This window comes from Limanda limanda, chromosome 19 (assembly GCF_963576545.1).
Source record: "Limanda limanda chromosome 19, fLimLim1.1, whole genome shotgun sequence".
Taxonomy (NCBI): domain Eukaryota; kingdom Metazoa; phylum Chordata; class Actinopteri; order Pleuronectiformes; family Pleuronectidae; genus Limanda; species Limanda limanda.
Window position 1 is genome coordinate 22558210 of NC_083654.1, and position 20609 is coordinate 22578818.

The 20609-nt window shown below is 41.9% G+C and overlaps 3 protein-coding genes across 3 annotated transcripts; all 3 read right to left on the bottom strand.

The window, feature by feature from the left end:
- Positions 1 to 842: 842 nt before the first annotated feature.
- LOC133025624 (DLA class I histocompatibility antigen, A9/A9 alpha chain-like) lies at positions 843 to 9970 on the bottom strand. The gene is made up of 9 exons (XM_061092337.1): positions 9756 to 9970; positions 7570 to 7842; positions 6783 to 7070; positions 6155 to 6439; positions 5565 to 5687; positions 4529 to 4591; positions 4069 to 4113; positions 3004 to 3066; positions 843 to 2801 (listed from the first exon to the last, which is right to left on the bottom strand). Exons 1-9 carry the CDS (start codon positions 9838 to 9840, stop codon positions 2782 to 2784), a joined length of 1245 nt encoding a protein of 414 aa, XP_060948320.1. The 5' UTR covers positions 9841 to 9970; the 3' UTR covers positions 843 to 2781.
- Positions 9971 to 12365: 2395 nt separating this feature from the next.
- On the bottom strand, positions 12366 to 12875 carry qrfp (pyroglutamylated RFamide peptide; the record flags this gene model as incomplete). Its single annotated transcript, XM_061092395.1, has 1 exon — positions 12366 to 12875. A coding segment is annotated over exon 1 (510 nt), but the record flags the coding sequence as incomplete, so codon positions are not given.
- A 2820-nt stretch (positions 12876 to 15695) lies between these two features.
- On the bottom strand, positions 15696 to 20155 carry LOC133025777 (LIM/homeobox protein Lhx9-like). The gene is made up of 6 exons (XM_061092519.1): positions 20030 to 20155; positions 18418 to 18596; positions 18222 to 18330; positions 18007 to 18142; positions 17489 to 17721; positions 15696 to 16088 (listed from the first exon to the last, which is right to left on the bottom strand). Exons 1-6 carry the CDS (start codon positions 20153 to 20155, stop codon positions 15696 to 15698), a joined length of 1176 nt encoding a protein of 391 aa, XP_060948502.1.
- Positions 20156 to 20609: the final 454 nt, after the last annotated feature.

The window sequence follows — 20609 nt, forward strand, 5'->3', positions numbered from 1 at the left end:
ACAGTGAAGTACATGTACACTGTGTACTGAGAGTAAAGTACATGTACACTGTGTACTGAGACAGTGAAGTACATGTACACTGTGTACCCTGAGACAGTAAAGTACATGTACACTGTGTACTGAGAGTAAAGTACATGTACACTGTGTACTGAGACAGTGAGGTACATGTACACTGTGTACTGAGAGTAAAGTACATGTACACTGTGTACTGAGAGTAAAGTACATGTACACTGTGTACTGAGACAGTGAGGTACATGTACACTGTGAACGGAGACAGTGAAGTACATGTACACTGTGTTCTGAGACAGTGAGGTACATGTACAATGTGTACTGAGAGTAAAGTACATGTACACTGTGTACTGAGAGTAAAGTACATGTACACTGTGTACTGAGACAGTGAGGTACATGTACACTGTGTACTGAGAGTAAAGTACATGTAGACCTTGTACTGAGACAGTAAAGTACATTAACACTGTGTACTGAGACAGTGAGGTACATGTACACTTTGTACTGAGACAGTGGAGTACATGTACACTGTGTACTGAGACAGTGAGGTACATGTACACTCTACTGATAGTAAAGTACATGTACACTGTGTACTAAGATAGTGAAGTATAAGTACACTGTACTAATAGTGAAGTATAAGTACACTGCACTGACAGTGAAGTACACGTACACTGTAATGAGAGTGAGGTACATGTACACTGTGTACTGAGACAGTGAAGTACATGTATACTGTACATATATGTATATACATTTTAAATAAATAGTGATCAGATTAGTTACATCTTTAAAGACGATATAGTCCTCGACACGTAGATTTCACAAGAACAAACACACAATTCAGAACTGATTCAATCGCTTTAATTATTTGATTTTAACAAAAAGACACAATCACAAAAAGAAAACTTGAGAAACTGTGTCTTAAATTAACGTCAATAACTTTGGCATTGATCAACAGTGATATATTGGAGACTTAAGGTCAAGCAAACTTTAAAAATACAAAATGCAAATATCAAATGTATGTCGCGTGATTCGCACACTATCACTGAGCAGATAAATGTTAACCCTAACCCTCGATAACCCCTAACCCATTACACACACAAAACAGTCAAATGAATAATAAACATAAAGTGAGTTTAAAGCACTTAATAAAGAATAACTGATTGTAAATCAATAACAGGCAAACTAAGCACCAGCAAGACAAATAATGTTCTACAATGAATGAAATCATTAAATCCAGTGTGAGCTCAGCATTAAAACACAAAGATCCTTTAAAAATACTCGATAGAAACAAAGATTTGCAGCAGAGACGTGTCTGCGTACAACATTAAAAAGATTCCTGGTTATACCTGATGAGTTATAAAAATATATGGCACGATTCGTTCTGAAGGATTTAATCGCTCAGTTTGAACCAAATCAAAGTGCATTTCATTCTTTTTAATTACAACTTAAACCTTGTTTCCCACAAATTATATAACAGGAATCAAACATGATATTTAATTTAATGAGCAGATTAAATGGAGTTAAGGTGCAAATGTTCCTGTTCACAGGTTTTCTTTTATCCAATATGTTTTCGCATTCGATTCTTAGTTTTTCCATAGTTCCTGTAAAAATTTAGGTTTTAAAAAAAAACTTGAAAGTCCTTTACCAGACAAGCTTGTACATTATTAAATTAAATTAAATCAACACTATGCAACAGGACTTCTTCACTGACTGAACAGAGAACGGTCACTAACCCACAGACCTGATGGACCCGAGCAGAAGCTTCTAGTGATTCTAAGAGTCATGATGATTAGAATCACCTCCCTGGCTGCAGGGGGCGCTGCTGCTCAGTGACAGTTACATAGTGTTGATTTAAGAATTAACTTCCAACATCAGACACTCACTTAATTTCTACCTCACAGAACAAGTTATTCATTTTACATATTTTTTACATACTTTTAAATCATCACGTCTCTCTTTTCACCGGATTAAACTTCCTCTCGTCTCTCAACTGAAACTCCAGCGACAGACGATGAACTACGTACAGATCTCGTCAAATCATTGATTCATCTACTGCCCATTTATTAATATGATTTAATCTCAACTGACGACTCACCTTCAAACATGGCCGACAACGAAGTCTTCTTAAGATATTATTATATGATTATTAGATAATACTATTATAACGTTTTACTATTTTATAGTTTTTATAATTAATGAATCCATATATTTATTCTTATTCTACAGATTTGTATCCTGTTAGCCACACTTTGTTTTTAAATTGAATTCATCTGATCTTATCTATAACAATGTAATACCTGTAAACCGACTAGTTTATAAAAATAAGAAGAAAATAAAAAAGTCCTCAAAGACACTTTTCATAGTGAGGGATATAATATGAAACAATCAATATATATGTTAAAAACCAGGAAAAAGATACAAAATTAGGTATACAAAGGGGGGGGGTGCTTTTTGAGTTACAGCTGTGGGGGGGGCAATTTGAGTGACAGCTGTGGGGGGGCCTTTCTGATGTGGGGTGGTTATGTGCTCCTCAGAGAGGGGGGGGCGACCGGTCAACCCAGGTCGGCGTTTATCGATGTATGACCTCAGAGCTGTTTGATATTTTCTGTGTCCTCCAAGGAGGTTTTTCAGATGTTTCTGTCTTTTCTTCACATGGTCAAAATACATATAGTTCTGTATGGACAAAAGTTAGGATTATTATTGTTATTAAGTCTAAGTTTATTGACCATCCAGAGGAACTTCCTCATCCAGACGATGTTCCTCATCCAGGAGCTCTTAGTTTCCGCCGGAACCGCCTGCAGACGATAAACAGACATGTTACTTTTTTACTCTGTTAAAATACTGACAAAACAGATTTTCTATTTGTCTGTTGTGTATTTAAAATACACATTTTGGGTTTCCAGATAAATTTTCTTTATACACCACTGTTGATCAACAGAATCAACAATAATAAACCTGAAAGATTAAGTTTTCCACTTTAAAACTCTGTATGTTTACCGTCCTCCTGTGCGTTGAGTGGCTCCAACTCAGGTGCTGGTGGTTTTGATGCAACTGGTGGAGCTGTGCATGAAAACAAAGTTAACACACAAACTCATTGAACCACAGAAACATAACTCGTCAGCTTGAAACCACCTCAGACTCCTGATGAGACCAAACTAACCTAATAATACATAATCATTCCATGTCTAATCTGAACCTTCTGAATCAGAATCAAACTGATTTAAGAAATCAGATACTCAGCTCTGATGTATATAAATAGATCTAAACTTGTATTTCTCATTTTCATATAGATCTTTTTAATTCTGTCGTTTATTCATGAGTCATTTGCGTTTTTGAACATTATTATTTTCAATTGTTTATTGAAAGATACATTTTTTTGGAAACTGTGATTATTTCCTATGACAATAACAAATCATGAGTTACTCTGTTTTTCAGTTTATCTGTTAATAGAATCATAAATGAATTTGTGATCAAATCATGAACGGCTATTTTAAATTGTACCATTAGTTATCAGTTAACTTTTACTATTTCCGTGTCACTTGTCCTCCTTCAAACCAGAGGAGTAATAAACACGTTACACAACGAGGTTAACACGCAGCCCAACAGGAGGAACCAGTTCACGCTCAGCAGACGATGACACACGAGAACACAGTGAACAGACACTGATCCATTTCACATCTACTACAGATCAGCTTGTTTTCCAGCTTGAAGCTTCACGTTGACTCTCACACCTTCAGGCTTCGTGCACATGGACACATTTCATTTTTAAAATACATTATCCTCAGCTTAGTGCTTGGTATCCACACAGACAGGAGAGAACTTCCTGATCCCGTCTTCCAGTCACAGGAGGAACACAACATGGATATGAACTACAAGTCTTTCTGTCCTTCTCTCTGTCAGCAGCTGTTGAATCAGTCTGAACAGTCCTGTGTGTTTCAGGTGTTACTGAGGACGGACTTTATTTCTGATCTGGAGCTAAAACATTCGTCTGGACAAAGAACTTCTGGGATCCAGTTGTGATCATAGTAATAAAAATACATTTTCATGAACAAAGTTTCTTACCAGAGTCGCTGGTGACACTCGAGTTTGATCCAGAGCTGCTAGAACCTGACGGTCACAAGAGAAAATGTATTTAGGACTGAACATCTGGATAAATGCAGATAAATCATCTTTATACACCAATAATATACCTGAAAGATCTAGTATTCAACTTTAAAACTCTATGTTTCCCGTCCTCCTTAGTGTGGAGCTGTGCATGAAAACAAAGTTTACACACAACTCATTGAACCACAGAAACATAACTCGTCCCGTGTCTCTGTGAAGCTCAGTGCTCAGAAGGAACAAACTCTCTGCTGCCGGGACTCAGCTTGAAACGATGTAACAATTCACCTTGTTTAGGAACAAGAGGACGTTGACATGCAACCGAACAGGATGAACCAGTTCACGTTCAGTAGACGATGACACACGTGAACACAGTGAACAGCCAATGATCAACTACAGATGATTAAAAAGTCTTTGTTACCTTCGACTTTCGTCCCCAGGAGATCTCCGATTTCAGAGGGATTCTTGGATTCTCCGGAACCGCCTGCAGACGATAAACAGACATGTTACTTCTTTACTCTGTTAGAATACTGACAAAACAGATTTTCTACTAGTCTGTTATGTATTTTATGCAACTAAAATATACATTTTGGGTTTTAAAAAACACGGTTCTGAGTTTCTTGGAAACTGTGAATAAACATCAACACTTGAATTAACAACTGAAAGTTCAAACACACACATTCATTACTAATCTCTCAGTTAATGAGCAGCTCCTCGACTTTGACTTTGGGTTTTGTTATTTTATAGGTTTAAGAAACTGAAGATATTGTTTTGGACAGAAACAGAAACTGGATTTAGTCTCTATTGGTCAGTGAGAGACTGAGCAGAGTGAACGTTGAGTTTAAAGGATTAGAGATGTAATGATTGACAGGACTGCTCTTAAACATTATCAATAAAGCCCATAATAAAATGATAACAGACCTTTGTACCTGATAGAAACATTGATAGAAAATGATTTACAGCTTTATGCTCTGAAGATTGGATTCATATCTAAGCAGAATTGGTGTCGTAGACTGAATCCAAACAGCTCAGCTCCTTCTTCAGCTTTAGTTTAATGTGTCGTAGAAATATGGGACACGGAGAAAAAAGATCTCCATTGAGGAGCAAAGTACATGAGCATGATCAGGACTGTGGACTCGACAGTCTGAGTTCTGAAGAATCAAACCGAGGCTCCGGTCCAGTCGATGGCCCTGAGATAACTTTGGTGAAAGCGTCAGGTGATCGATCATGTGACCAGATCATCTGCTCAGAGCGAGTCATGTAGTGTGGAGCAGACGTTAGAGGCGTGTGCTGGTTCCTTCACCTCACTGATAACACACATGGACGCACTGTGCGTGGAAGTCAATGCCTCTCTTTGCTCTTGTCTTGTATTAGGTTAAAATTCATTATAAACATAGAAAATATAACTGGGATGTCTGTACCTAATAAAGTGACCACTGAGTGTATATTCCACTTACCACATTTGCCTTTTCCACGGAAGTACCATATGCTTCCACCCACAATCCCGATGACGATAGCCAATCCAACAACAACCCCAGCAATCCAGATGAGTCCAGAACCCTCGTCAGGAAGTGTGCGATCTAAAACACAGGAAACATTCACGTTATATTCAACATCATCATTTCTATTTGCTAGGTTCAAATTAACCGTCACTGGTGCCGGCGCACAGGCAGAACAGTTATATTTGTGCTTGTTGATAATGTTCCTCTGATAATGATCAAGATGTACTTATTCTACTCGTATCATTTAAATAAATAAAATACTGATTGAACACGAACGACTAGGATCCTTGTGTCATCGTCATCATGTTGTAAATAAATAACGTGTATAAGTTCAATCTGTGCAGAATCTGGAATCTTCATCTTATAAAATGTTGTACGCATAAATTCCAGTTTTAATTCTTCAACGTTCATCTATTGTGTTTTTCTTCTTTAATGATTTGAAGCATTTTGCCTGAGTTACCTTCACCTCTGAATTGTGGGAACATCTCAGAACTCCGATGTACAAACACACAAGTTATTCTACAGCAAGAGAAAGCGTTTCTTACCCCAGACTTTCATGTGCTTTAGACCAGATCCCTCATGAACGACCTCACAGGTGTATACAGACTCGTCCGACTTGAAGATCTCCACACACTGTCTTCTCTGGTAGGTGTCGTCGTTGTTTGGTCGAACGCCGGAGCTCCTCACTCCATCCACCTCATCCAGAAGACGGCCGTTCCTTCTGATCAGCAGCTGGGCGTCTTTCTGGAGGAACCCGCTGGCCAGGCAGGTCAGGATCACGTTGCTCTCCGTGCGGGACTTCTTCGCAAACAGGAACATTTCAGGTCGAGCTGGGGAGAGAGAATCTGAGGTGAGTTCATGTTCAAAGTGAGAAGATGCAGCAACCCCCCCCCCTCAGACTCTCAGGCTCGGTGTGGCCCGAGCCTCTCACTAAGAAACAATTAAAATGACTGAAATTAAATAAATAAATACTCCTTCATAACAATATTTGAACAAACAAAAAACAACAGTGGCTATGGAGCCTATGATTATGAACATTATAAAATAGAGGAACATAATGACACACCCACACTATATATAAAAGGTTACTACAGTAGGAGTGACAGACTGAATTTTAAAGTCTCTCATAATCACAAAACAAATCTTAAACAAATCAACAGAAATCTTTCTCACGAGCTTCTTGTTGCTGCCTCCGTCCAAACTCCACGAACTTATTCAACCAATCCAGACACTCTTTCTCCAGGTAGCCCTTGGTGTAGTCCTTCAGGGTCTGGACTCCGTCCCACTTCCTCTGGGTGTCTCTGGCCGCGGGACTGGAGCTGATCCAGAGTCCGTCCTTATCGTCAAAATGCAGGAAGTTCTTCCCATCGTAGCTGTACGTGTCTTTGCCTTCAAGGAACTTCGTCTCGCCGTTCTCCGTGACGCTCTCACAGCCGTGCATCCACTGAAGGATGTGGGTCTCTGACAGAGGACAGAGGGACAACACCACTCAATGCACAGAAATAGATAAACACAAAACCAGAGAAGACGATGAGGTGCCTCACATAAGAAATGTGATGTTACACAACGAACATTGATTCATCTCATGAAAACAGCTTCAATAAATTCTGCAAAAATCTAACTTTTACTGAGCAACAGCGCCCCCTGCAGCCACCCAAGCTGATAAACTCTGTTGGTCTCTGTCTGAGCGATGAAGTGGAATCATGTGTTGAAAACCAACTGAGCTGAAACACAACTGAACGCTGGATATTACCCATGATCCTCTGCTTCCTGAACCTGAAGAGCTGCTGATCAGAATTCTTCATATTTAACAGTTTCCTGCTGAATATTGGAGATAAACTCTGGTTGTTAATAACTTCAGAGTGTTTCTAACTGATCTCAGTCCTCTAAACATGTCAGCTTTATTTCATCGATATCAACATAATGGATGATGAATTTAAAATGGGCGGATGAATCATACCGTTTTTGTCCTGTCGCATGCGCTCGATCAGGATGTCGATGTTCACACGGAACCAGGTCTGCTTGCTCAGGCGGGACTGGGTCCCTTTTTCCCAGTAGTTCTCCGGCATTTTCTCCTTCATCCACGGCTGTTTGGGAACCTTCTGTTTGATGTCAGAGTCGAAGTAGTCGATCATGGTGTTGTCCACCAGGCCCATGGCTGTGAACTCGTGGATCCCAGGAAGGGAGGTCGGTTTGGAGAAGGCCGTGTAGATGTACGTGAGGGAATGCTTCTCTACAAATCACATGGGACAAAACTTTACTTTCATTTCTTTGATAAACACATAAACAGATCATTTTGAGGTGAATTGAAACGGACGCGTTCTGCACGAGGACGCAGAACCTGTGGCTGTCGAGGTAACGTCGGGTTTAACTCTGAGTTTTCACTTGTTACCAGGGTAACAGTTACCATGGTAACAGATGCTGAACCTTTAACCATAGATATCATATATAAACACTAGATGTCTCGGCCGCGTTGCCGGCCAACAGAGTCGAACGTCACTACATGGCGGCCATCTTGCTGCAGGCGGCTCGCTCACCCATAACATTGTGTTGTAGTGGTGCGTACTTTTTAAAATAACTTACTTTACATAACTTGCTCAATTTTCAACCGATTTTTAAACTGTTTAGTTTGTCGTCAGAGATGTAGCTATGACACTGCATACTTATGAATAATTATGTTATTTTTCTAAACAATTTAATCATTTATACAGTGTCATAACTACATCTCTGACGTTTATAACAAACCAAACAGTTTAAAAATCGGTTGAAAATTGAGCAAGTTATGGTTATTTAAAAAGTACGCACCACTACAACACAATGTTATGGGTGAGCGAGCCGCCTGCAGCAAGATGGCCGCCATGTGGTGACGTTCGACTCCATTGGCCGAGACATCTAGCCTTATATATGTCTATGCCTTTAACCACCTACTGACCAATCAGATCGGAGTCGTCCATCTACAGGATCCTGACAGGGACAGAAACACTTATTCTAAATAATAAATGTGACAGGAAGCCTTCAGTTGTCATGAAACTCAAAAGGTGTTTGTCCATTCTGGGCTTCTGTAGCATGGCTGCCTCCGTAGAGCGAATACTGTACATTTCCAGATGTGAATATAAACTACTTGGATATAAAGTATATGAATATAAAGGTCTCATTCTCGCGCTGTTTCCCTCTCGTTCTTCAGGTGTGTTCCGGTGTGACGCGAGTTGTTAAGTTAAGTTGTTGTTTCTATATACACATATTTATACATGTGTACATGTTATAATTACTATTATTATATCACCATTACTATTATTATTATATATACTGTTGCTGCCATTATTACCATATACTGCTTTTATATTGGTATAATTACTATCATATATAAATATATATTGTGTTATATTATATACTATATATACTGTACTATTCTTATATACTGTCTAACAATCATATCATCAGTACTATTACCATCATCTTGCCAATGCACCTTATCTACCTATTTTATTGTATTTTATCTTGTGCTTCTGTTTTTTTGTTCTTTCTACCTAAATATTTTTAATTTTATTGTATTGTATTGTATTTTATTGTATTCAAATATACCGGCTGCTATGACAACTTAAATTCCCTTTCGGGGATGAATAAAGTAATCTATCTATCTATCTATCTATCTATCTATCTATCTATCTATCTATCTATCTATCTATCTATCTATCTATCTATCTATCTATCTATCTATCTAATAAAGTTTTGTGAACCATCAGTAAAACGATGAGAACATTTATTTAACTTAAGTTCAGTCCGTGTCCCATCTGCTAACATGGAGCAGGTTGATGGTCTGTACTGGAGCCAGCCACCAGGGGTCGGGTCGGCCACCAGGGGTCGGGCCGGCCACCAGGGGGCGAGCCGGCCACCAGGGGGCGTGTCGGCCACCAGGGGGCGAGCCGGCCACCAGGGGGCGCACCATCCCGTGTATCAGTCTGATCGTTTCAACCTCGACTCTGTGAATTCTGTCCGTTTGACGTGAAACTGATAAAACACACGTTGACAAACTGGAGAAACACAATCTTCCTTTGATCTTTCAACGGAACAACTCGAGGAATCGTTTAATTCGAACTGCGTCACAACTGTTCGCGTTTTACTTTCACTTTGACAAAATGAACTTACCAGCCTGACCCGCTGGAACAAGGGCGAGGAGGGAGAGGAGCGCGATGAAGAGCAGGTCGGGACGAGTCTTCATCTTCTTCTCCATCTTCTCCAGCTTCTTCTTTTCCTCCTCTTTCCCTCTGTTTGTCTCCTTTTCTTTCTCCGTCGAACTTCGCGTCTCTTCCTCCTCCGCTAACCAGGAAACACTGACGGTGCGTTCAGGGGCGGCTCGGAAAGTCCCCGCGGAACACCACGTGACCGTACAGTCAAAACAGGAAGTAACGAACATATAATTTCACCCGTTGACTCATTAGTATAAAAGCATAAAGTCACTTGTTGCTCCAACATTAACTGCGACAGCGTCCCAACAGGTTTAATGTTGTCTTTATACAACATATGCCGAGGATCATACAGCTCACTGTGCTTCTCCACCAGGGGCGTCGCTAGGCCTGCTGAAGCCCCCCTAAAATGTTCTTCAGCCCCCCCAAATAATTATTGGGATTTTTTTTTTAAATTTAAAAAAAAAAAAAAAAAAATTTTAAATTAAACTATTGTTTTACACATGGACAAGTTATTTATAACTCTAACATGCTACATATGTGAGTGTGTTTCTGGTTTGTATTTTTTCTCCCCCTTCAAATTACAATCCAATAGCCTCTCATCATACATTAACACTAAAAAAACAGGCACTAGGACCTTGGGGAGTCTGCATCGCTGCTGCTCATTATACAACAAATAAACAACTCAGAAGTTGACACTGGCAGGTCCGTTCTCCATCCATTGTGTGTGGCCCCTTTAAGAATCAGGATTTGGGAGTGAGGCGGATATGAAAACTAGTATATCCGTCTTTCCTTTACAAGCAGGACAATTATTTCTCTCTATTTGAGAAAAGTTCATATTTGTGTTGTCAAATTTCACAATGACCCTGAAATTCTGTCTCTTCTGTTATCTTATTCTGAATGAATGCATGCAAAGATACAGAGAAAAATCACACTCTGTCTGATTGAACCAATCTATGAACTGTCTGAAACAATAGATATCCAAAGCCCCAAATGAGCCCAAAATTACGTATTCTCCACTCAAGCCCCCCCCCCGCCCTCTCTCTTTTTATCTTTATGACTGCTTGTGTGTCTGTAGTTGATGGGCAGAGGGGGATATCTAATAATGTGGTAGAATTGGAAAAATTAAAAAACTCCAGGACAACAGAAGGGGAATACAAACTATGGGATGCATATTTTATCATTTATATCATATAAAATATGTCATCAATATCGTTTAAAATCATTTTTCAGCGCGATACGCTTGCGTCAAGTGCGAATAATAGACTCGCGGCCGAAACGATCGCTGCAGTCTTCTTCGTGGACTAATTTGCTAGGCAGCCTGACGCGTCGCTTCAGCGTCCGGTGTGAACCCGGCGTTACGGATACACAGTAACGTGCTGGAATACAGTCGAACCCAGAATGAGCCTATTAACAAGAAACTAAATACCAGAAATATGACTTGAACAAACATCAGTGAGATGAGAACGACCCGAAACGACAGAATCTTCACACACATTTAACATGGAGGAGGCAGGGTGTCCCATCCATAGACATGTATAAAGGCTAGATGTCTCGTTCGACGGAGCCGGACGTCACCACATGGCGGCCATCTTGCTAGGGGGCAGCTCGCTCACCCATAACATTGTGTTGGTAGTGGTAAATAACCATAACTTGCTCAATTTTTAACCGATTTTGAAACGGTCTGGTTTGTTATAAACGTCAGAGATGTAGATATGACACTGCATACTTATGAATAATTATGTTATTTTCTAAACATTTTATAATTGTCATAACTACTTCTCTGACGTTTATAACAAACTAGGCCGTTTCAAAATAGGTTGAAAATTGAGCAAGTTATGGTTATTTACCAACACAATGTTATGGGTGAGCGAGCTGCCCCCTAGCAAGATGGCCGCCATGTGGTGACGTCCGGATCCGTTGGCCAGCAACGCAGACGAGACATCTAGCCTTTATATATGTCTATAGTCCCATCTGCTAACATGGAGGAGGCGGGGTTTATGGCCTGTACTGCAGCCAGCCACCAGGGGGACTGAGATGTCACGTCGTCCATCTTTGTTTTACCGTCGGTGTTTTGTGTGAGACGAACCGAAGGAATCGAACGTGTGTTGAGAGTTTTTTTATTTTCTCTTTTTTCATTTCAAGCCGACAATCAACACATTTACTAAGTAAAGTTCTACTTCCAATTTATATCTATGTACATTTATTATTACACTGTTAAACTTTGGAGGTGACCTTCTGTGACCTTTACATGGAGAAGCTGGAGACGGATCAGGACTCGTTTTCTTTCTGTACATTCGTCCGTTATTAAATAAATATCTTTTCTTTTATTTCCTGACTCCAACACAAAGTGACTCTTATGTAACTTCAGTTGTGTCTTATTATCTTTTCTGTGTAGTTTTGATCTAAAATGTAAAATTAAAGGTGCTTTATTGTTGTTTATTTTTCTTCCTCATTTTGAAGGCACTCTGATTTGTGTATTTTTCCCTTTCTTATCTTTCTTTTCTATATAAAAACACCATCAGTTCCTCTTGTCCTCCTCTGAGCTCCCCCTCCCCTCATCCCTCCATCCCCGGTCAGTCCATCGTTTCCTCCCGAAGCGGAAACCGAAGCCCCCCTTCTCCCGGTTCACAGCCTGGAGCCCCCCGATGATGGAGGTCAGGGCTTCGTTCCTCTTCCCGCCTTCCTCCACTTCTCCTCCGTCCTGGTAGTGGTAGCTCTCCAGAGAGTGACCTTCAGGGAAGGGCGGCAGCGGCCGGGCCATCGGGTCTCCTCTCTGGGCTCTCAGCAGCGCCTCCTCCTCCCAGGATCCGGCCTCCTCCTGCCCGGGCTCCTCCTCTTCCTCCTGCCCGGGCTCCTCCTCTTCCTCCTGCCCGGGCTCCGGCGGCGCTCGGTGGACGAGCTGAGGGGCGACCAGCTGGTCCAGAGCCGCCTGGTGCTGCAGCACAGACTCCAGATCAGATCCGTCCATGGGGTCTGCGAAGGAGAGGGGACAGGACCACGCCGTCCAGGGGGCGGGGCAGAGCAGGGTGAGGAAGAGGAGGGTGAGCTGAGAGGCCCCGAGACGGAAAGATGGTCTCATCTGAAAACACACAACAGGTTAGTTCATTCCTCCGTCCGCTCGTCCTGTCTCGTTAACCAAATATCTCAACAACTCTCCGAGGTAATTCTTTCAAATTTGGACTCAAAAATAAACGGAATGGATTTTAATGTTCAAAGATAAAAAGGTCAAGGTCACATGACCTCACCTTGTTGTGAACTCAATATATTCTAACGTATTATCTCAAGAATGCCTCAAAAGAGAAACTCTTCAACTCTTGACCAGTTTTCACTTGGAACTGATCAATTTTCAGATTAACTATTTGATTTGAACCTTTGATGATTTGTTTTGCTGATGTTATTCTCGCGACTCATTTTGTAACTTCTGTATAAAGTTAGTTTCATTATCATTATATATTCGTCTATTTGCACAGCTCCTTAGCAGAGTTAGCGCTCAGCTCATTTCATCTGTTGTCCCGGGGCAAGAAAAGATAAAACCAACACAAGATTTAACAACAATAAAACACAACAACAGCTCCATGATTGAGTTAATTTCAACCATGATTTCATCTTGAATTTAAAACCAGCCAAACATAATTATCATTTTTACAAATCTAGAGAAACAATTCATACTTGTTCTGCAGCTGAACTTTTTCTCTCGTTGAAAATCATCCCAAAACATTTTCTACGACTTTCTTCCCTAATTCTGACAAATAGATAAAGTGAAAATAATAATAACTATATATATAAAGCTACGGGTCACTGGAGCTTCATAAGGACAACAAATAAGAAGCTGCCATGGCAACAAAACTAAATCAAATAATCAGAAAGACATCAAATGTAAATATATCAGAAAAATAATCAACAGCTGCATAAATAATACAGAATAATAAAGTTAAGGACAAGAAGCTGCTCTTTGTTTCAGAACCGTGAGTTCCAAAATGTTTAAATAAATAAACAATAAATAAACATCACATCCGGTTCCATTTGGAGAGGAAATTATTTTCATATCAAAATTATATATAAATATTCATGAACTGCACTTTAGAGTCAACTAAGTTGTATATGAGCCACAGGTTTGTTATTTTGCTTAAAAATAATAATTGGAAACAATAATAAACTATTCAAGATTAAACAGCAGCAGAGCAAAAACATAAGAGAAAAAGTTGAAAAACATAAAAAATATATTTCAAAAATATTTAAAGTTGTTGGTAAGTCCAGAGCAAGAATTAGTAAATAAATAAACAAATCAATTTATAAAGGCAACTGTTGTATTTGTATGTATGTATATATATTTTCTTTTAGTTTGTTACACACAAAATTGTAGAAATAACAAATGAAGGTCAAAGCAGGAACTTACATGTTTGAGCGTCAGTGAAGAAGATGAAGGAGAAAAACTCGTTTTCATCTCTCACCTCGAGTCCTCTTCTGTATCTTCTCGAACTTCTGTCATCTCGAAACCTTTTTAAAAAACGAAGCGCCCTCCACTCATCGAGCGCCGCCCCCGGGTCACGGCTGCCGTGGTTACCCATTGTCGACCCCCTTCCCCCCCCCCCCCTCTGACGCACACAAAGGTACTAACCTTCATTCTTTCAGCTGAGAAACCTCGGGCCTCTTCAGTGTGTCGCTGCAATCATCGCTGCTTGATTGGGAGACAATTCACAAAGAGTCAGCTGCCAATAATTAAGATGCTTCCGAGGAGAGAAGTCGAGGAAACAGGAAGACGAGGGCGGTTGGCGTCGTGGTCGTCATGAAGGTCGTCTGAGCTGAAAGAATGTCAACGACCCCGAACCCACTGAGGCCGAACTCCCACTGTCGCTCACTCGCTACGTGAGGAAGATGAGTCCGTATCGATTTCTGCCTTCAGGCTGTTTTAAGACTCATTGTTTGATCTGAAAACTTAAATCCACAAACTGACTCTTTATTTTCACCTGTTAAAGAAACGCTCGACATGTTTACCACTTCAATCCTGAAAATCCAGAGTCCGAAACAAACGTCCAGGTCCGACACATTCACACCAGGTCAGACTGTAATCATCGAAGTGAAGTCATTTCTATCGCCACCTGGTGGCAGGCTGCAGGTTAGCTCATAAACCCGACTCCAGCCTGTTAGCAGAGGGGACCAGTTCGTCTTCATCATAGAGATTATGCTTGGAAAGAGTAAAAATACTTCTGCAATGAATCATTTATCAAAACAGCCATTATCAAAATGCACCATGGGAGTTACAGTAAACTTAGATGACCTTTGACCTTTTTGACTTCATATCAAAGAAAACTCTGAGTCATGTGATAGAGAAATTTGACTTTTTCTTTTAAACCCCAAGGCTCTATATTATAAAAGAAGTCATGATTGACAGCTGAGACTGACCTAGGATTGGCCAAGCGGTGGTATGGGCGGGGCCTTGATACAACGGCTCCAGATGAGGTCACCACCACAAGATGGCGGCGTTTGTATCACCGTTACTTTATCTTTTGAAGCAATCGGGATCATTTCTCAGCTCGTTGATCCAAAGATGAAATTCTCCTTGTTCCGGAAGCCTTTTCGGTCTGGATGGAGTAAAAGTCTTTCTCTTGTCAGAAAGTGAGAGAATCTTCACTTCTCCATTTGATCTCGAATGAACAAAAAAAAAACACATCGGACTCGGTGTGACGGGTTTTATTGGAGGTCGGACTCAGAGCACAGACGTTAACAAGAGGAAGAAACAGGAAAAGGAATCTGGTTTCATTGTTTCTAATCTGAATTCTGGATGAATTTACTGCTAATGCTAATGCTAATGCTAACACAACATGTCCTACTGGGGCTCCTCCTCCTCCTGATGATTAGAACTCGTCTCTAATCAAATAAAGAAAATGAAGGAGACGATTCAATAGTGACGACTGAAAGACTGATCGGGATCTCCGGCTCCTCCTCCCGCCTCCGCAAAGTCCTCGCAGGCCTCCAGAGACGAGACGCACCCCAGTGCACTCTGGGAATCGTAGTCCAGGAAGAAGGCGGGGTTTTGCAGCGGGCGAGTCTGATTGGCCGTCGGGCTGGGCGGGAGGCCGCAGAGCGGGGCGGTGAGGAGAGACAGCTGCAGCTGGTCGATGGTGCTGGGGAGGAAGGGCCGGGACTGGTCGAGTGGGGAGCAGGCCGGTGGGGGGGGCGAGCTGGTCACCACGGAGATGGCTGCTCTCAGGGGGGCGGAGGGTGAGTTGACCTGAGAGTCGTCCGAGGTCAGAGAGCGCCGCAGCTTGGCCCGGGCGTTCTGAAACCACACCTGAGAGAGAGAGAGAGAGAGAGAGACGAGAGAGAGAGAGAGCGAGAGAGAGAGAAAGAGAGAGAGACCAGAGAGAGAGACCAGAGAGAGAGACCAGAGAGAGAGAGAGAGAGAGACCAGAGAGAGAGAGAGACCAGAGAGAGAGAGAGAGACCAGAGAGAGAGAGACCAAAGAGAGAGAGAGAGAGAGACCAAAGAGAGAGAGAGAGAGAGAGAAACCAGAGAGAGACCAGAGAGAGACCAGAGAGAGAGACCAGAGAGAAAGAGAGAGAGAGAGAGAGAGAGAAACCAGAGAGAGACCAGAGAGAGAGAGAGAAACCAGAGCGAGAGAGAGAGAGAGAGACCAGAGAGATAGAGAGAGACCAGAGAGAGAAAGAGAGAAAAATAGAGAGAGAGAGAGAGAAACAGAGAGAGAAAGATAATTTTTATATTATAATGACGTAAACACAGACGTTTTCTTCTTCTTGGGTTTGGCGGCTCGTCACCAGCTTCATGTTGCATTGAACACAGAGTTGGAACTTTTCGTTTGCCTTGATAGAAATAAAATTAAAAAGGTAAAAGCTTGATCTTGTTACATTTCCTTACATTTCATTTAGCTGATGCTTTTATCCAAAGCAACTTACAATAAGTGCATCAACCCATAGGGTACAAACCAAGAACAACAAGAATCAAGAAAGTACAATTTCTTCAAAAATAGAGCAAAACTACAAAATATATTGTATTGGAGGAATGAAAACTCTTGAGGCCCAAATGAAGGAGGAGTCAGAAGATGGCTGCCGCTGCCGGTGGGCGGAGCTCAGAGGAAAGAGGAAAAGGTCTTGAAAGATTCTTTTGGTTTGTGGACTTTTGTTTCCTGGTGCTTTGTGTTATGATCTTTAACTTCTGTCCAAGAGGAAGTGACATGTCACACGTGTCTTTGTCCTGTGCCGTCCCATGCATAGACGTATATAAAGACTAGATGTCTCGTCTGCGTTGCCGGCCAACGGAGCCGGACATCAGCACTTGGCGGCCATCTTGCTAGGGGGCAGCTCGCTCACCCATAACATTGTGTTGGTAAATAACCATAACTTGCTCAATTTTCAACCGATTTTGAAACGGTTTGGTTTGTTATAAATGTCAGAGATGTAGTTATGACACTGCATAAATTGTTAAATTTTTTTTAGAAAATAACATAATTATTCATAAGTATGCAGTGTCATATCTACATCTCTGACGTATATAACAAACCAGACCGTTTCAAAATTGGTTGAAAATTGAGCAAGTTATGGTTATTTACCACTACCAACACAATGTTATGGGTGAGCGATATGCCCCCTAGCAAGATGGCCGCCATGTGGTGACGTCCGGCTCCGTCGAACGAGACATCTAGTCTTTATACATGTCTATGGTCCCGTGTCTCACCTGCAGGACTCTCTTGGGCAGACCCGTCTTGTGAGCGAGACACGTCCAGTCCTTCCCGTCAGGATTGTGCTTCTGAGCAAAGTACGCCTCCAGGGCTCGGAGCTGCTCGCTGCGGAAACACGTCCTGATTCGCTTGGTCCGCCGGCGAGTGCGTCCACCTGACACCCGCTCGTCCAACCGGGGCTCTGAACTGCTGACAGACTCCTCCCCCTCGCCTGAGGCCTGGTTCTGAGCTGTTGTCTCACACACACCTACACACACACAAACACACACACATAACGTTAGCTCCTGGTTTTTGATTCGTAAACTGTAAATAAAGATGGACGACACGACAGATCACAAAATGAAAGCCAAAGCATCTTTATCTCCCCCTGGTGGCTGACTGCAGTACACGCAACGTGACATAAAGCAAACTAAAGAACGTAGAAGTTATCGTGACATGTGCTCGATGGCAGCGTGTGTATTTGAGCTTGATTTCTGTGGGAGGAGTCGGAGAGTCTGTGGTTGTCCACCCTCACCGTCTGTCAGAGGAGGTCGGAGCTGAGCATCGTGGGACATGTCCCCCGTCCCGGCGCCATGGTAGTGAGATTGACAGTAGAGGCTCTGGCCCTGGACACAGTACAGGTTGCCTGGCACCAGTGTGACATCACACTCCTGCAAAACACACGCGTGTGACACGTCTGACTCGACTCTGGGACACAGAACTTCACGGTGAGCTGCTGAGGAAACGGACCTGGCAGGAGAAGCAGTGAGGGTGGAAGGTCAGCTCCCCCGACCTCATGACCAGGGCGGACGCTGGGATTGGCTGGAAGCAGCGAGCACACTGACCGCCGCCAAACATCCTGACAGACAGAGACAAAGAGGAGGAGTCAGTGGGTGAACGTGTGCACACGCTACCATCATGTGTGTGACTGCTGCTCTGTGGGAACCTGCTGTAGTCCTCCTGGCAGTAGATGTGCCCCTCCCTCCAGTACAGAGAGGGGTGTGTCTGCAGCTCGCACTGACACTGGCTGCAGCGGAGGCAGGGGGCGTGCCACACCCGGCTCGCAGCCAATAGGAAGAAGCGGTCGCACACCTGCTCGCCACAGCCGGAGCACGTCATTGGCTCCTGGATGGAAACCGCTGTCGGAGCCTGAGACAGATTCACATTCATCGACAAATAGAAACAAAACACAAACTACTCTTTCTCCTGAAATGTATTAAAGAGAAACTATAACAGGGATTAAAAATAATTCAGACTTTGTGATAGAGTTCTACGGAAGCGTATTGCATTCACTTGAAAAAATAAAAAAAGCTCTGGGTAAAAAAAAAAAAAAAGTTCGAAAAACAGGATTTTTCCTGTTTTTTGAACTTTTTTTTTTTTTCCTGTTTTTCCGAGATAAAAATCCTGTTTTTTGCTCAAATTTTTTTCCATGCTTTTATTTTGAAAGTGACGTATATATAGCGTCCATAGACGTAGCGTCAAATAAACCTGAAAACATCAGTCGAAAGTCTCTACCCTCTTTCGGGGGATATGCTACATATAGGTAGAGGATAGTTTTTATTTTTGTCCCGTTAGTGGCTTTATTATAGAAGATTGATGTGTAGTTCCTAATATAAGCAGGTTGATAGTTGGGACTCTTGTTTTGAAAGGGGTTCTAACGGAAAAGGGTTCTATCGATGGAGAAAAGTGTGAAGGAAAATAAACGAGTGTGATGTCCCGATTCAATAACCATCTCTCGTGTCCTCTTTCGGCTGAGGCCTCCTGACGGTGTAATACAAACCGCTCGGCTACATGAGTCTGTTGCAGGTTCAGGCTGATGCAGCAGCAACCAGACTCCATGCATGTGAGAGCTTCAGGCAGGATTAAGGGAACGCCTTTTCCGGAGAAAACTTAACTCAGAAAAACAGGATTTTTATCTCGTAAAAACAGAAAATAAAAAAGTTCGAAAAACAGGATTTTATCTCGGAAAAACAGGAAAAAAAAAAAAAGTTCAAAAAACAGGAAAAATCCTGTTTTTAGAACTTTTTTCTTTTTTTTACCCAGAGCTTTTTTTTATTTTTTCAAGTGAATGCAATACGCTTCCGTAGAGTTCTCATTTCCCAAGACATTTAAATCCACACTAAGTTACAGTGACTGAGCAGCAGCGCCCCCTGCAGCCACACATGGACATTAACTCTGTTGGTCTCTGAGTGAGATGAAGGTTTTCATGTGTGGAAAAATCAAAGAGTCTCAAAGTGTTGTGTCGTCCCTCTGGATATTACCCATGATCCTCTGCTTCCTGACCCAGAGCTGCTGGAACAAATCCATCAAACTGCTCAGAGCTCTTCATGATTTAAAGTTTCCTTCTGAATATCAGAGATCAACTTTCTAACTGAGCCTCAGACGCCACAAATGATGGTGAATAATATGTAATGTACATCATTAGATATGGTGTCAATGTATTCATTCATATTTAATGAGTAGATTGTGTGTTTTCTTTGTTGTTGTTGATGTTGATTGAACACATTTTGTATATTTACACCCCCCCCCAGCCGTCAGCTTGTTGTGTTCATGCTCACATCGTCTGCAGCAGCGCTCTCCTCCCCCCCCGCTGGGCCGCCGCCCGACTCCGACCCCTCCGCCTCGTCACCAAGGTCACGGCCGAACAGCAGGTCCTCCAGGGCCCGGGCGTCTGGCGACATCATGATTGTCCCGAGGAGGTGGAGGAGGTGGAGGAGGTGGAGGAGGTGGAGGAGGTGGAGGAGGTGGAGGAGGTAATTACCAGTCCCCTCCGGAATCACAGGCCTCGTTAGAGGAGCTAAAAACAGACGCTTTGCATTCTACATTCATAAACAAACAAGGTTGTATTGAGTGAAAGTAGTTTAACACCTCGACGCCTCAGGAACATCCAACGGCTTCTTCAAATCTGTAAAAATACATATTTTTTTATTATAGTTTTGACCTGTTTTGTTGTTTTTTCAACAAACAAATAACACAAACCATAAACTAAACAAGAAAATCATACAACGACTCATTTTACAGAAACAACTCAGTGTTTTCATCCACTTGAGTAGAAAATGCAGAAAAATAATCAATAATGAAACTGATCATTAGTTATTATTTTATTAGAATATATTCTCTTCTGGAAAGTTCATGTTA